Source organism: Notothenia coriiceps, unplaced genomic scaffold (assembly GCF_000735185.1).
Source record: "Notothenia coriiceps isolate Sejong01 unplaced genomic scaffold, NC01 NC01_scaffold00000230, whole genome shotgun sequence".
In the NCBI taxonomy this organism is placed as follows: domain Eukaryota; kingdom Metazoa; phylum Chordata; class Actinopteri; order Perciformes; family Nototheniidae; genus Notothenia; species Notothenia coriiceps.
The window spans coordinates 17144-32156 of NW_011332931.1; the positions used below are offsets into that span (position 1 = coordinate 17144).

The 15013-nt window shown below is 38.8% G+C and overlaps 1 protein-coding gene across 1 annotated transcript in view; it reads right to left on the reverse strand.

The window, feature by feature from the left end:
- Positions 1 to 6298: 6298 nt before the first annotated feature.
- LOC104949597 (cerebellin-1) overlaps positions 6299 to 15013 on the reverse strand; it is a 21428-nt gene continuing 12713 nt past the window's right edge. The window contains exon 3 of the mRNA XM_010776016.1: positions 6299 to 8892. Coding sequence (XP_010774318.1) covers positions 8695 to 8892 — 198 coding nt within the window. The 3' untranslated portion in view covers positions 6299 to 8694. The remainder of the gene's footprint in view (positions 8893 to 15013) is intronic.

Below are 15013 nucleotides of genomic sequence, written 5' to 3' on the forward strand. Positions count from 1 at the left end.
ACAACTAAAATCATGATACTGTCAAAGTGAATGACTTCCTGGTGATACTGCTTCTACCTGTCAGTGCTTAGATATTATCAAGCTCAGAAAATGAATACAGAATTCCAACAGACTGTCATCAAATGTCTTTCTATTATGAATTTAAATTGCCCTTGTGAAACTAGTCTTGTGTTCATTTCTATCCCCATAATGACCTAAACAATAAAGTCTATGGCTTTAACTTCTAATTATTTACCAGGCTAGAGAAAGAATGTTGTCTAAATTAAATTCTGTCTCATTACACCAAACATTTCCTGCTCTCTTCCATGAAATGAACCATGCAATTTATTATGTATTTTGCGTTTGTTAATTACGGGGGAATGCTTGTGTTAAGAGGTAGTTAACCTGTTTATGTTTGGGTCGGATTTTTATGTTGACCATGTGGTTTGGAGTTTATTTGTGTCACCTGTTGACGGCAAGCCTGGTGGGAGGGGCTATGGGTTCAAAAGGGACAGGGTTTGGCCCTGGAAGTGGTCACCCGGGGGAATGTTGCAGTGAAGGCAACAGCTGGGACGTGTTCGAGAGATCGTTGCAGAGAAGGCAACAGTAGAACACGTTTACTCTCCGTGAGTGATGGACGGCCTGATTTGGACGTTTATTTTGTTTTTTTAAGTTGTGCTGGTTCGCTATTTTTTTATACAAAATTCAAAATTCACAACTGAAATTTGAAACATATGGATGAATGATTAAGTGTGTCTCACATAGGTGTCATGATTGTATCAGACAAACACACTACTTGCAAGGTGCACAAAATCACTTAACGAAGTACAAAAACATTCAATTTAAACAGTCTTGGCTTTTATTGTGTTGCATAAATATGTTATGTGTAATAATCATGTTGACTGTTGGGAATACAAACAAATGTAATGTTTCGCAATACATTTAAATGTAGTCATTTAAAGCGATTTCCAGCTGGATTTTATAGGTGTATTAAAGAAAGCATGAAGTCAAACGTACAGCACCCGCCTTGGTCAGAATAAAGACAACTTTTGTTTTATTTAAAAGAAAATCAAGCTCTTCAGTGCTTTTACATACACACAGCATGTGTTCACTGCTGAAGAGCTGTCTGTGTTCATTATAGTTTTTTCTTTGCTTCGTGTTATATCTGTCTATCTAAGTTCTGCTCTCCCACCTGGACTCCCCCATCGCCCCGGCTCATAACACAGAATCAACACAGTCAGATTGCTGGCGACTATATAGCCACAGCTCAGACTGAAGAGTCTGACATGTCTGCTTCTTTCTGCTAAATTATATAGTACCTACATGTATTCAATTTGAACTCTGTGTAGTCGTTTTTTCCTGAATGCGAATATAAAACCTCGTGAATTATCCATAGGATGAATTTACTGATGAAACATCTTCGAGACGGGGTGCAGTGTCTTTGTTAAAACTGTCATACAACCGCTTTGTCTCTTACCAATTACAAAACGTAATTATTTTAAAATGAATGCATGAATGTAATTTCTGGTGGGATGCACAATAAGCAACAAAGTCAGTACAAAGGTATAAATATGTTTAGTATATGTTTAAAAATGAATTGTTGTTTAAGGACATCTAAAGGAATATGTTTTTTTCAATACTTTTTGGAATTATTCTAAAACAGTTCTACACAATGGTGAAACCCATGTTCATATATCTTCTGATTATTATAACTTACTCTGATGGCGGATGATTTATAACTGACCGCATTGCGACTGACAGTTGAATAAGAAATATTTGGGTTGTTCCTCAGCAATCATTTATGATGGCACATTCAATTTCAGAGAAGAGGCTTGTTGATATTTCAACAAAAATGTGTAACTATTTGCGTATTTCAGAGATTTAAGTTCTTTGCTTAGAATGATGATATGATCATTTTAAAGAAAGTTTTCCAGTGCTTTAAAAAGTCACATATGTCCATACACATCGTGCCATTTTTCTAGGAGCCCATTGATTTACATTTCCCAGTGGACAACAGTATGTGATCCCCCATTGTTACAGTTTGGTCGCAATATTTTTTTCACACCATGGGGAAGGCATGATAGTCCCACTCTGCGTCTGGTTGGCTAACGGTGTTGAGACATGATGTTTTTACTTTTCTGATACAAGCCAAATGCTTGAATTTAAGTATTGAAACATTTACCCTAAAATGTTTATGTGGTTTTGAAAGTGCCTTTTGAGTGACAAGGGGTGAGAAAAAGGGGAGGGCCTTAGGGACTCGATGCCAGATACAAATTGTAGGGATCAAGCTGCAATGAATGTGTCTGCATTTGTGTGGATGTGTGTGACCTGAAGAGTGGGTTAGTTGGGTAGAGGTCAGAGGTTATCCGTCATTCGGGCAAAATAATGGCTGGTCCGGTCTTTTTTTTCGTCTAGATGTCAGTCTGATTCGCTCTCTATTGGTTTGTGTTGTTTGACTGTCTATCTGCCCTCCTGCCCATCTGGCTGGAGCGAGAGGGCATGGGGGGCCAAAGTGTGTATGGCAGCAGGGTGTGTGTGTGTGTGTGTGTGTGTGTGTGTGTGTGTGTGTGTGTGTGTGTGTGTGTGTGTGTGTGTGTGTGTGTGTGTGTGTGTGTGTGTGTGCTCGTGTGCTCTTGGCAACTGTAAATAAGCGTGAGCACATTTCCATAGTGCTGAAAATATAATGCTGCATCAGACCCAACTGTCAGCTTTATTTTGACATTGAGAGGAGAGGAAGAGAGGAGAGCCATAAACACACACACACACACACACACACACACACACACACACACACACACACACACACACACACACACACACACACACACACACACACAGACTAACACACTTTGTTTGCTATGCGGTGACCTGCTGCAAACAATTATGTCTCCCTTGCTCTTCCACAATCAGATTACTGCTGGAGGACAAGGCTTCTGGACCTGCTGCTGTGAGCAAAATTAACACACACTCTCAAACACACGCACAAACATTCCACACTGTCAGAGATTCTTAGAAGCTAATGCTCCCATTGAGTGAGCAGACTCCTACAAAGAAAGAATGAATATTGTGATTAAAACAACGGTAATCATCAAATATTGTATTGGCATGATTATGATAATAGCCATACAACACCAATATCCCCCTTCTTTTATGGCACTTGTTTTAGGACAACCTTTCTCAATATAAGATACATTTACTATGCTAACATGCACACTATGACAATATTCGGAAATCCTTAAGGTTCATAAACAGTAAACAGTGTATTCCGTTTGGATATTCCAAATAAGGGTTTATTCAGAATGTTTTTCTGATTAATACATGGTGGGTATCATTCAGGGGACATGTACACAACATGTGCCTCTCAACTTGGGTTTTTACTAGCATCTTGCCTTTGTATGACCAGCTTCGTGCATTGTACACAAACAAACTAGCCAACCGTTTGCAAGGCTGGGGTAAAGGTGCAGGCCGAAGAAAAAGCCCCTCTTTCTGGTCTGAAGGAACAACCTAATTTCAAAGACCTGGATATCAACAGGCAAGGAAGGGAATTTGGTTATACTTTATAACAATTATGACAAACAAATTGTAAATTGACAGTTAATTCAAGTTTAGTTATAGTTATTTTACGGTTTATTTTGTATAGGTAATGCTATAACTTATGTTACTTAATGATTGGTTTGATAATATAACATAATAGGTTTAGAAATTATAGACTGTATCATGGCTGACATTAACAATTAATGTCTTATTACATTAGTAAACTGTTTATTAGCAGTTTATTGCTACGCACATTATCAAGTATAATGCTTATCAAATGATTTGTTCATCTTTCATTAGTCCTGTTGGACATGAAGCTTAGTTGGAAATATATATTGAAATGGGGGATAGAATATTTTGAGCATGTAAACATATTTATCTAAAAAAAGGTAGATACAGTGTAATAAGCGCTTTTGGAAATCAATAAAAAATGTATGTAGACACCTTTTTATATTTTTTTAATGGTCACTGTGTCATCCTTTTTTTTAGCTGTGACGTTGATGATAGACCAGGCTATCAAAATATTCTGTCATTGAAGGTTGTCTTTTTCCTTCCCCGTCAGTAGAAAGAAAAATATTGTGTTTTTTTGCTTTACTATATTTATATGTGATGGAAATGATCCCGTGGCCCAATGTCACAGAACTAACTGGTCGGTAGAGGCAAAGAAATGTCTGTGTCCGTGTTAATGTCAGGACAATGAGAGGCGACATGCCTTGAAGGTTTACTTCCACTATGACACAGACACGATAAAACAAACAACTGTAACACCCAACGGATATTTAGTTCCTGATCCCCCCACGTCTGATCCCTGCCTTTACACACCGTGGGATTTTTTTTTCACGAGATTTATTTGCTATTCGATATGTTCTTTTATTTATAAGGATGATAAAACAACAACTTGGAGGCTTATTAGTCCTGAGCAAGATGGCAAACACCTTTCAACTTGTATGAAGGTGCCCAGAGCCACTCCTAACATTATTAACTTAATAATAAAGGCACTTTAAATGTAACATTTGCAGGCGAGTATTACAAAGTTTCATAGTATTTTTCACATCACACCCTGTGTGATAAGTCCATAAGTGACATGAACAGGTATACAAGGAAAGGAATTACGATCTTGTAACCAAATTAACCTGACATTGAATCGTCAATCAAAGTAAATAAAGAAAGTGAAACACTTTGGACCATACTTTGGACCATACTTTGATATTGTTCATTTGTTCGTTTACATGTTAACTCAAAACAAAACTGTTGGATTATGTGTATATGCCAATTGAATTGATGGCATGCTAAACCTCAATTTAATTTAAATTCAGTTTTCTACCTCAAAAATCATCAATCACAAGTTAATTTGTGTTTTCAAGAAACTGTTTGAGTCTTACAAAAGTATCTCCCGTTCGACTCATTGTCCACTCAAAGTTTAATAAATTGCTGAATAAATAAATTAGCTCTCCCACAATAGTAGAGCAATAGTATATCCGCATAGCATTTTTCGGCAATCTGATAATCACTGATTACTCATTAATCTAGGAAACTTCTCACAGCAAACTGACATCATTGTATTTTTGTTAACACTTAAGGCTGTTGGCTTAGCATAGAGAAAACAGATATTGAAGATTAGAAATAGGGGGAAAAACTAGCATTTCAAGGAACATGTTAACAAGACTCAACCAGCTAATATAAGTAAGTAGGAAATACTGAAACTCCTTTACGTTTAGCTAGCCGCTAAGCTAGCTGCCAAGCTAACAGTATAGCTAGCATTATATTTGAAGTCTCTATCTCCTTATCTACCTCCTACAAAGTTAGACCTCTTCATCCCATTAGTTTCTCCATTTATACAAACAACTTATTTAGTTTTTTCGTTTGAAAGACTTAGAAATAGAGGGACTTTAAAGAGATACAGCAACACAAAGAGAGAGAGTGTTTAAGGAATTAAGACAACACCCGTTTTTCTAGCGTAATTAACAGTATAAAAATGGTCCCATATTTATGGCAATGACAGAAACTGAAGTAAAAAAGCAACAACAAAAACACAGTCTAACAAAATAATGAGGAAGGCTGAGAGAAAAGGGGAACGTAGGAGAAAGGAAGTGCCATTAAGACTGCATGGTCTCAGCAGAGGAAGAGAGAAAAAGCGAGTCAGGAATAGGCAACCGAGGGATGTCGGGGAGATGAAGATGTGTAAAAGAGGACTGACAGGAAGAAGAACCAAGAGGCAGGACGAGAAGAAATGAAGACAGATGAGGGGGCAAAGAAAAAGAAGAGGAGAAGGAGGGAGTGCAGGAGGAAGAAAGGAGATGATGTTGATGTTTGCTTGTTATTCCAGCTCTAATTTCCCCCCCGGAGCTCATTATAAAGTCTGGAGAAAAACGAACCAAAAAACCTTAAAAAACCAACAGAGTGGAGAGAGAAAGAGAAGGGTGAGCATCCTAAAAAATAAAACATAAACAAATGGAAAAGAAGAGTAAAGGTTAAGAGGCACCATGAGAGGGACAGAGAGTAAGAAGGAGTTGGATATAGAGAGAAAAGTGAAGATCCACAGAGATGTGGAGACAGGAGGAAACAATAACAAGAAAGACACATATAGTGAACACCACCCACCGTTTCACACACAACACACCAGGGGCTGTGTGTGCTTCTGTTTGCTTTCAGAAGTCATGCCAGCTTCCACAAAATAAACTGCCAGGCCAGGCTTAAAGTAGGTTTAAGAAAAATAAAAGTACCATTTACATTTTATTGATTTCAGAGCAAAGAAAAAAAGAAAGACATTTGATAAATTGATTGATTCATAATAATAATAATTATATTAAAAATAAAGGTACAAATAATACAAATAGATAAATGAAAATACTTTTTTAGCTGTAGGTGTTTTTACATAAGTAGTAGTCTCAGCTTTTTCGCCACAACTTGGTTTGACCCAAAACAAAAACAAGAAGCATGTTTTTAATCAGAAGAGCAGAACGGCAGCCTCAGATTTCCACACACAATCACTAGTAAGTTTCTCTTAGAATATTTTTTTCTTTTATATAACACTGAAGTACGGAAATACAGATATTATAGTCATCAAACCAGATTCAGTTTTCAGTATTAGAATTATCATTATTGTCATCATAATACCAGTAGAATAGAAATGGTGGCTTAAATTTTGCTATATTTATATATCCTTTTGTATATATACTGTGTAAATGTATATATATGCATATATATTTATACATATACTCTATATGTATATATATATATATATATATATAAACTATATATTATAGAGTTTGTGGTTGTAAGTTGGTTTCAGTGTCCAAAGTCCAACATTGAAGAAAAGCAAGGAAGGATCCGTGCTGGGAGGCAAACGAGTACAGCAGCAGATAAAGGACAGACAGAAGGGAGGAGAGGGGGGGACAGAAAGGAAGAGAGGGGGGAGTGAGGGGATAACAGAGGTAAAGAAAGAGAGAAATCTGCACTTGTGGGTCAACGGCATAGTCGAAAAAGAGACGAGGATCCTGGAGAGGGAGGGGTCTGAACAAAACAGCAGCAGTGAAGGAGGGAGATGAAGCTCGGGATAAAAGCATGGTAGGAAAGGATGGAGGTGGATTTAAATGTGTGTGGCTGCCAGAGAGATGAAAAACACACAGAAGGAGGTAACGTAGGCATATAGCAATGCTTTCTGTGTGACTTTTATCAATACCACATTAAGGTTAATTAGATAGAATCACCAGAGTCACAAATCAGTATTGCAAAGATTGATAGAGAGTGTTTATAACTTCTAAATGTTACAGTTAACTTAAATCCGTGTTTTGTGAAATGTATACTTTGTAATTGTTCTCCAATATTCCGAATGTTGTCTTTCGGGAGGATTACGGAAAACTACTTTCCTGATTTAGGGTGAAGCGTGGACCAAGAAAGAAGGAATTACATTTTAGGGGCCTAACCGAATCAAGGGGCGGATACGCATATTGTTTTTCACATACATTAACGTTGCGAGATTCGGGCAATAGTGTAAGAATTAATTAATTCCTGACTTTGAAAACTCATATGAACACCCCTTTGAGTTGGAACTCAGAAACCTGAATCAACTGGTTGTTAAATGCTCTGAGGAATGCTCTTCTAAAGCACATCTTCCTTGTCCATGTTGTTAACACATGATGACCTACAACCAGTGAACACATAGAAGTTGGAAGAGTGACTTCCCAACCAGGAAATTGGACAATCCAAGTAGCACATGAATGAACCATTGGCCTTGGCAAAGGTGTTTGAGTGCCATTGTTGTTTCTAGTGCTTTTTGAAAGATTGTGCTCGCTAGTAGTGTTATTCAAAATCTTCAATTGTCCTGGAAGATATCAGGTAAATGTGTTTCTTATAACATTTTCTACAGAAACATAATTGCTGTCTGGATTATGTATAAGTAGCGCTACATTTACGTAACACACATGAGTTGTCTGGAGGAGGTCAAAAAATAACTGTCTTACTTTTCAAAAGTTACTGACTATTAAAAATAAAAGTAAAACATATCTTTACAGGAAATGCAAATGTAGCATCTAATTTCATGATCAGAGTTTGGTGTTCCTCCTATGGAAGTTAGAGTTTGACTTTAGGGCTAGAGTCTGACCTGAAATCAGTGCAATGTATAAAATCAAATGACTTCAAATATCCACAGTAAATGGGATATGGGGGAGCAGTTCTTCAACAAACATTCTTCAAAGCTTATGTTGATGGAGATCGATGATTGAATGAATGTGAAGAAAGAAGGGGGGGGGGGTTTACACTCGGGCTTCAGTACACGCTGGAACATATAAATGATCACTTGCTTCTTTCAGCAGAGAATAAAAAAGGTTTTGGCTGTCCAAAGCTGCAGTCAAGCCACGGAGAAAACAGAGGGAGGAACAGATGGATGAAAAGGATGGATACAAGGAGGAAGGGAAGTGAAGAAGCTGGCCATACACCTTCATGTACTGGCTTCATAATTCCTCTCTCTTTTACCGAAGTATAATGTGTCATACATCTCTAACATCTCCCTCCTCCCTCTGCAGCGTCCCAAACAGAGTCTGTTGTCACATCCCCTCTTCTATTCACTTCCTTTGCTCTTTCCAACGCCCCTCTTCTTCCTCCATCTGCCTTTTCCTTCGCCATTCCCCAGCTCCTCCTCGTTCGTTTCCACCCCCTGCTCCTCCTCCTCTTCCTCTCCCTCTACACGGGGAACACCAGGAAGCCGGAGAAGGTGGAGTATTTCCATCCTCCCATTAGGTTTCCTCTCTCCAGTTTGAGGTAGGCCCGATCTCCCTTCTCCATCTGGATCAGAACCCCATTGCTGGCCGCCTCGCGCGTCACATCCTGGTCGCCGGCAAACGCTGAAATCACCGGCCACCCATTGTGCATCAGGCTCACCTGGGCAGGGCAAACAGGAAAAAGAGTTTCATTAATGCTTCCAACATGAGAAGGGAAATGTAGGGATTGAATTTGTTCCATTATCTTCCCTTTTAATGTGTTTTTGTTTATTACGTCTTACCTATTTTATACCAATGTATAGATTGATAAAATCAAAGGGGCCCTATTATTATTTTTTGGGTCTTCCCTTTCCTGTTAAATAGGTCTGTGTGCATGTAAATGGTCTTCAAAGGCTAAAATCCCAAAGTTCCCCCTCGAAGGATTTTCTCTCCAACACGCTGCTTGAATCGCCTCCATTGGCGGCAACATAATGACATCACACCGTAACACTCTTGCTTCTATTAGCTAGTGCTCCAACACGTTGCATGTGATAGGTTATGGGGCGAGACATCTCTAAGCAGTTGACCAATCAACCAACAGAGCCGGCCAAACAGCTAACCAATCAGAGCAGACTGGGCTCTGGTTTCAGACAGAGGGTGAAAAGAGGTGCTGCAGCACAGTCAGTATGAGAAACATAAAGACAATTGTGAACATTAAAGCATGGACACATGTCAAAGTAGAGGCACAAAATACAAATATGAACCTGAAAAGAAGCATATGAAATCCTCTTTAATGTACTAAAACCATTTACTAGTAAGGATTAGTTTAGATTTTAGTGTATTAGGTTAGTGTTATGTGTTTTTTTTTGCTTGTAGTTTTTCAGTTTTTATCATACACTTGTTCCCATTTGAAATATGTTAGCATTGTCTATTGTCAATACTTCATGTTAAGTGTCAGGGCCCATATTCTCAAGCTTTGGATAGTTTATATGGGTGTTCCATTTCAGGCATTTCCATATTGTTATGTCTTTTTTTTAATGAAAAAATTCAATGAATTAAAAAAAATCTAAATGCCTGTGCAGCAATGCATGTAAGAACAATAATACAACAGAACATTGTAGTGGATGGAGCAGCTTGGTGCTGTTCAGTCAGTACATTATCAATTGATATATAGGGTGATTTTTTTTCAATTACCACTCGGAAAAGATTTTACAATGACTTAGAGAGACATTCACACACAAAGACACAGCAAACCCACATGGTGTCTGACTCGACAAATGTCTCAATGGGGAATAACATCGTCTTCCTACAAAGAGAAGGAGCTGTCAGTGAAGCGTCCCCTCTCTTCCCCGGCCAGACGACACACACACCAGACACCAGCTTTCATCACTTCTCTTTTGAGCAGCAGCAGAAATACGAGCGCTCCCTGGATTTGTTCCCCCTGTATGCTTCGCTAAGGAATGGTTTTATGCAACCCATGGCACAGTTGCAGTTCTGAAACAAACTGAAATGAATTTCGGGGAAATGTCAGTTTATGCAGGATCACACTTGATATTAAACCTGTGAGATTACTCGCCTTTCTGTGAGCAAACTCGCTGTTCCCTGAAAAGAAAAGAGAAACACCACAGGGGTTGTGTTCTACTGCATTTATAGACACACTGCAAGACGTATGAAAGTATGAAAATACTTTATAGAGATATACAAATGTATTCTGGCTTATTTGTTGATCTTATACCCCTTTCAGCAAGAGCAGCTGTTGCTCAGGAGGGCAACTCTCTGGGCCAGCACTAATAACAGGAACATATTTTTTAAATGCTGTAGAAATGCAGTTAATTAGCTATTTACTAAATGTGTTTTTGCCTTCCAAAAATTGTTCAAATCCTTTGAAAAATGTTACGGCGTGACCAGATGGCATGACTTTCGAAAACAAAAATACACTGGGTCTCAGTCAAATCAATTGCGAGGAAAAGTAACCCTAGATTTGTTTTTAACACATTTGACAACTTTTGGTTGCTGATATTGGGGCAGTGGATTTAGCAAACATAATTCTATTAAAATATACAATGATTAACAGACTTCTCTCTCCCAATGATAGCCAATGGGAAAACGTCATTTTGGGACCCAATGACACCATGGAATGAACTGACTCAGAAGTTTTAGTACCAACGTTTGAACGCTGGGAAAATGGCTTTAATGGTTCCGGGGGGCTTGGTAAACATGTGTCGCTTTGAGGCACTTGGTGAAATGACTGCTGTTCAGAGGACAGTCTAATTGTGTAGGATTGCTTACAATGATGGATAGATTTTTCAGAAAGTAGAGGTGCCATTAATATCGGGTGGAGCACTTGTAATTGTTTTACTGTTTCCTGTTAAAACATTGGGACGTTTTTCATCAATAAGAAAACAGCCTCTGTCTCCTCTACAAAGATACACTCATGACAAACTCTGATGTACGGTACAAACGTCCACCTCATAACAAAGTGCTTTTTAAAATGTTTTCTTTCACAGACATCACGCCATTTTTCTTTACATTATTTACACAGCAAGCCAGTTTTCATATTTCATCTTTCCATAGTGCACTTTAATCCAGATAGAAAATCACATCTCAGCTCTAAATACGTCAAAATGTTTCTGTACCCCACCTGTAAGTAAATTATTTGAAAACTGTTGCCTAGTGATGGGACACAGTTATAAGCTTACCATAATTATACACTTATCCACCTCATTTAACTACCTGATGGTCTGTATGTGTGTGTGTGTGTGTGTGTGTGTGTGTGTGTGTGTGTGTGTGTGTGTGTGTGTGTGTGTGTGTGTGTGTGTGTGTGTGTGTGTGTGTGTGTGTGTGTGTGTGTGTGTGTGTGTGTGTGTGTGTGTGTGTGTGGATGGAGAGCCTGTCAGAGTCAAGAGCTCTCTCGGCCCAGCACTCCTCTTAATAGCAAGCTGAACTTAGCATGTGTATGTGTGGGAATGTGTGTGTGCGTCTCTAAATGTGTGTGTGTTATTCTTAACAGCCAGTCTGTACATTTGATGAAAACACTCAGACTGTACTTAAACTATTTTTTTTGTTTTCAGAGTAGAAACACAGGCTGGGTCATGGCAAAATGTTCATTTCACTATGATGAAAAATGTATCTAGTTAAGGCCTTAATGAATTTAAATATAAATTGTGCTGTGTTGCATGCATCATTATACACCTATTATTCTGTCTGTAGAGTGGTCATTTGGGACTAATGTGAGGCGAAGGAGGCATCACTCAGAGAGCATTGTCTTGACTCTCTGTTTTGAACGTGGCCCATTTTGTACTGTAGGGAAAATAACTCTCCTTTTTGTATGTTTATTCCACTTCCACTTTTGACAGTATCGTACTCCCTCTCCTGATCCATATTCATCCTCACTTTGAAGTCCCGAGCCAGAAAAATAGTCTCGGCCTTTGAGGCAGTGACATAAAAAAAAAATGCTCTCGGATGAGGAAAGGTCACCAATGTCAGCAGGTTTCAAACGGTTCTTTATAGTGAACTCAAGGACTAGACTGAAGGAATACGTTAGTTTAATATGCCAATGTGTGGAAAACCAAGTCACAGCTGCAGCGTAATTAACTGGTTTACAATACATTGGTTTATTACCTGTGTCTTTATAATAAAGGGATGCAGAATATTGACATCCCTGACTCATTATTTCCATGGACAATTCAGCTAATAACATTTACAATACCACCACACGTGTTGTCTACTCCAGCAGAGTGCACCCAATTAGAGTGGCCACCTTACAGGCAAACCCTCCTGAATTAGGGTCTATCTTGATTGATTACAAATAGGAAACTGTTGATGAAAATCCCCAGGAAGTGAATGAGATGAGAATAAAATCACTTCTGAAATCTCAAACACTATATTTGGATCTGCTCCTGCTGTGCGGCGGCTATCATTAATAACTGACAACGCTCCAAACAACATAAAGAGGTAAATAAAGGAAACAAGGTCATAATGAAATGAACTAAACACCCCTTTAGTGGAGGATTTTTAGCAATTATGATGAAGATGGTGGGTTTGAGATAAAAGGATACAGAGTCTGTCAAATATTTTTGAAATCTTTAGTGATGCTTAATACATTTAAATAGTTTCAGTTATTATTATTATTATACAAAACTGATGTATACATAAATGAACGGGGACAATGTGGCTCAATCTATCAAAGTATTGTTGTAGGCCAATCCAGAAGTTAGAAGAAGGGGTCACTCAACAGAAGCCAATGAGATTTGTTTTTCAAACGAACTATACCACGGTTGCTATGCCATGCATCACCACCACTGTGTTGAATGCGAACCCGTGTTGGACGTGGTGACCTAGTCTTATTAAGTCACTTCTTAGCAAACGCCGTTTTTAAGTTTACCAGTGAAGTATTTGCTGACGTTTTCTGAATCATAAACACAAAAACCAATGACTCTGAGACAAGGGAACAGGAAGTGGTAAAATGGTAAAAACTCAGTTTCAGATTTGAAGACTCATGACTGCACCACTCCATAAGGTTTGCTTTCACGACATAATTAATTATCTCTCTCTTTCACAATGAAAGCATTACTGTTTACAAGAAAGCATATTGATGTAACTCAAAATAGCTTGCAGTAGCTATCAGCAGTTAGCGGGACGATCTAACTGCTTGAAAAACTTATTTGAGGAGGCAAATACATTTGACAGGAAAAGTAATAAAAAAGATTCTTACTTTTAAACTAGATCACTAAGTAACAAAACCTTTTATTTGTATAATTGGTTGATCCTATTTGTCCAGCTTTTTGTTTAAATGTGTCGAACTACACTAGCATTAGCCATAAAAAGAAAGGCAGTGTGTCCTGTGTTTTGTTAGCACTGAAGAAAATGTAAGGTGACCTAACAGCATCACACACAATAATACAACTTGTAAACATAAGGGGGGAGCGGTATCTGTTTCCATTTTACCATCCACTTCTTTCTTGCAACAAATCAAGCAGAAACACTTAAAGGAGGCCAGTCTAAAAATATCAAGTACTTCCTCCCCCACCCAAAACGTCCAACGGAGCACTACTTTCAATACGGATGACGGACACTAAAAAGAAAATTGTATGTGGAGAGGTGCAGCCAAAGTCTTCAAGTTAGCCTCATTAACCTCTAGATCATAATAGAAAAAAAGCACGGGAGAAGAGGGGAGACAGACAGGAAGAACATGCATATGGATGGATAGAAGGGGGGATTAAATAAGAGGAAGAGTAAGGCAGCCAGAATAGTGAGAGGGGGAGAGGGAGGGGGAGGCATGGTTCCTGTCCAGTGTGCATGTAATGCTTCCAAACAGAGACAGAGATGCCAGACAAAGAAAAGCCAGCATCGCTACATCTCTCTGTTCCTCTCAGATACACACACAAACCATGCAGACACAATCCCGCCTCTCACCTACCCAACCATTCACTCATGTGAAACTCACACTTACAAGCCTTTACCCCTACCCTGAACCCACATGTTTTGACTCCCTGCAGACACTGTCTCTTTGTTGCAGTCAATCATTTAAATACCCTGCTTTTTTGAGCAAGTGAGACCTGGGATCTGAAACAAAGCTGGGCCTACTGTACCTACCAGTCAATAATGGCCTTTTGGCATGTCGACTCTTAAAATACATAATGGGACAGTTAACAGGTTTTTGACTCTGTAGGAATAAAATCAGGACACATATGAGAGAGAAATATCGGCTTTATGTTATGTCCCAATGCAGCCATGTTATATTTTTTAGCAGGGATCAGCAAGAGCAGTTCTCTTATTTAGACTTTATAACCAAAGTCCAGTCATTTTGAACATTTGAAAACAAAGATTGTTTCGGATGCATAAAAGTAGCCATTGACACATGTAAGTGACACATTATATTTTCCCCCTAAAATGGCTACATTTTGAACAATGGTTCAGTGTTAAAATCATCAAGAAAGCTAGCTTACGTTAGCTGTTAGCATCTGTGTAAAAGCTGCTAACGTCTAAAAACTAGAGCAATGCTCTACAGAGTTTCACTCAAGTGAGTAAATTACATTTCAGATAACAAAGCAAGGCAAGAATACAAATCTCTTTTAGGTTTTCTCTTGCTATCTCTCTCTTTCCTTTTCCCCCATCCTTCTCTTCCTCCAACACACACACACACAAACACACGCACGCACGCACGCACGCACGCACGCACGCACGCACGCACGCACGCACGCACGCACGCACACACACACACACACACACACACACACACACACACACACACACCTCTATGAATAAAGATCAAATGTTGCTTCTGCCTGTGTGAAGCACAC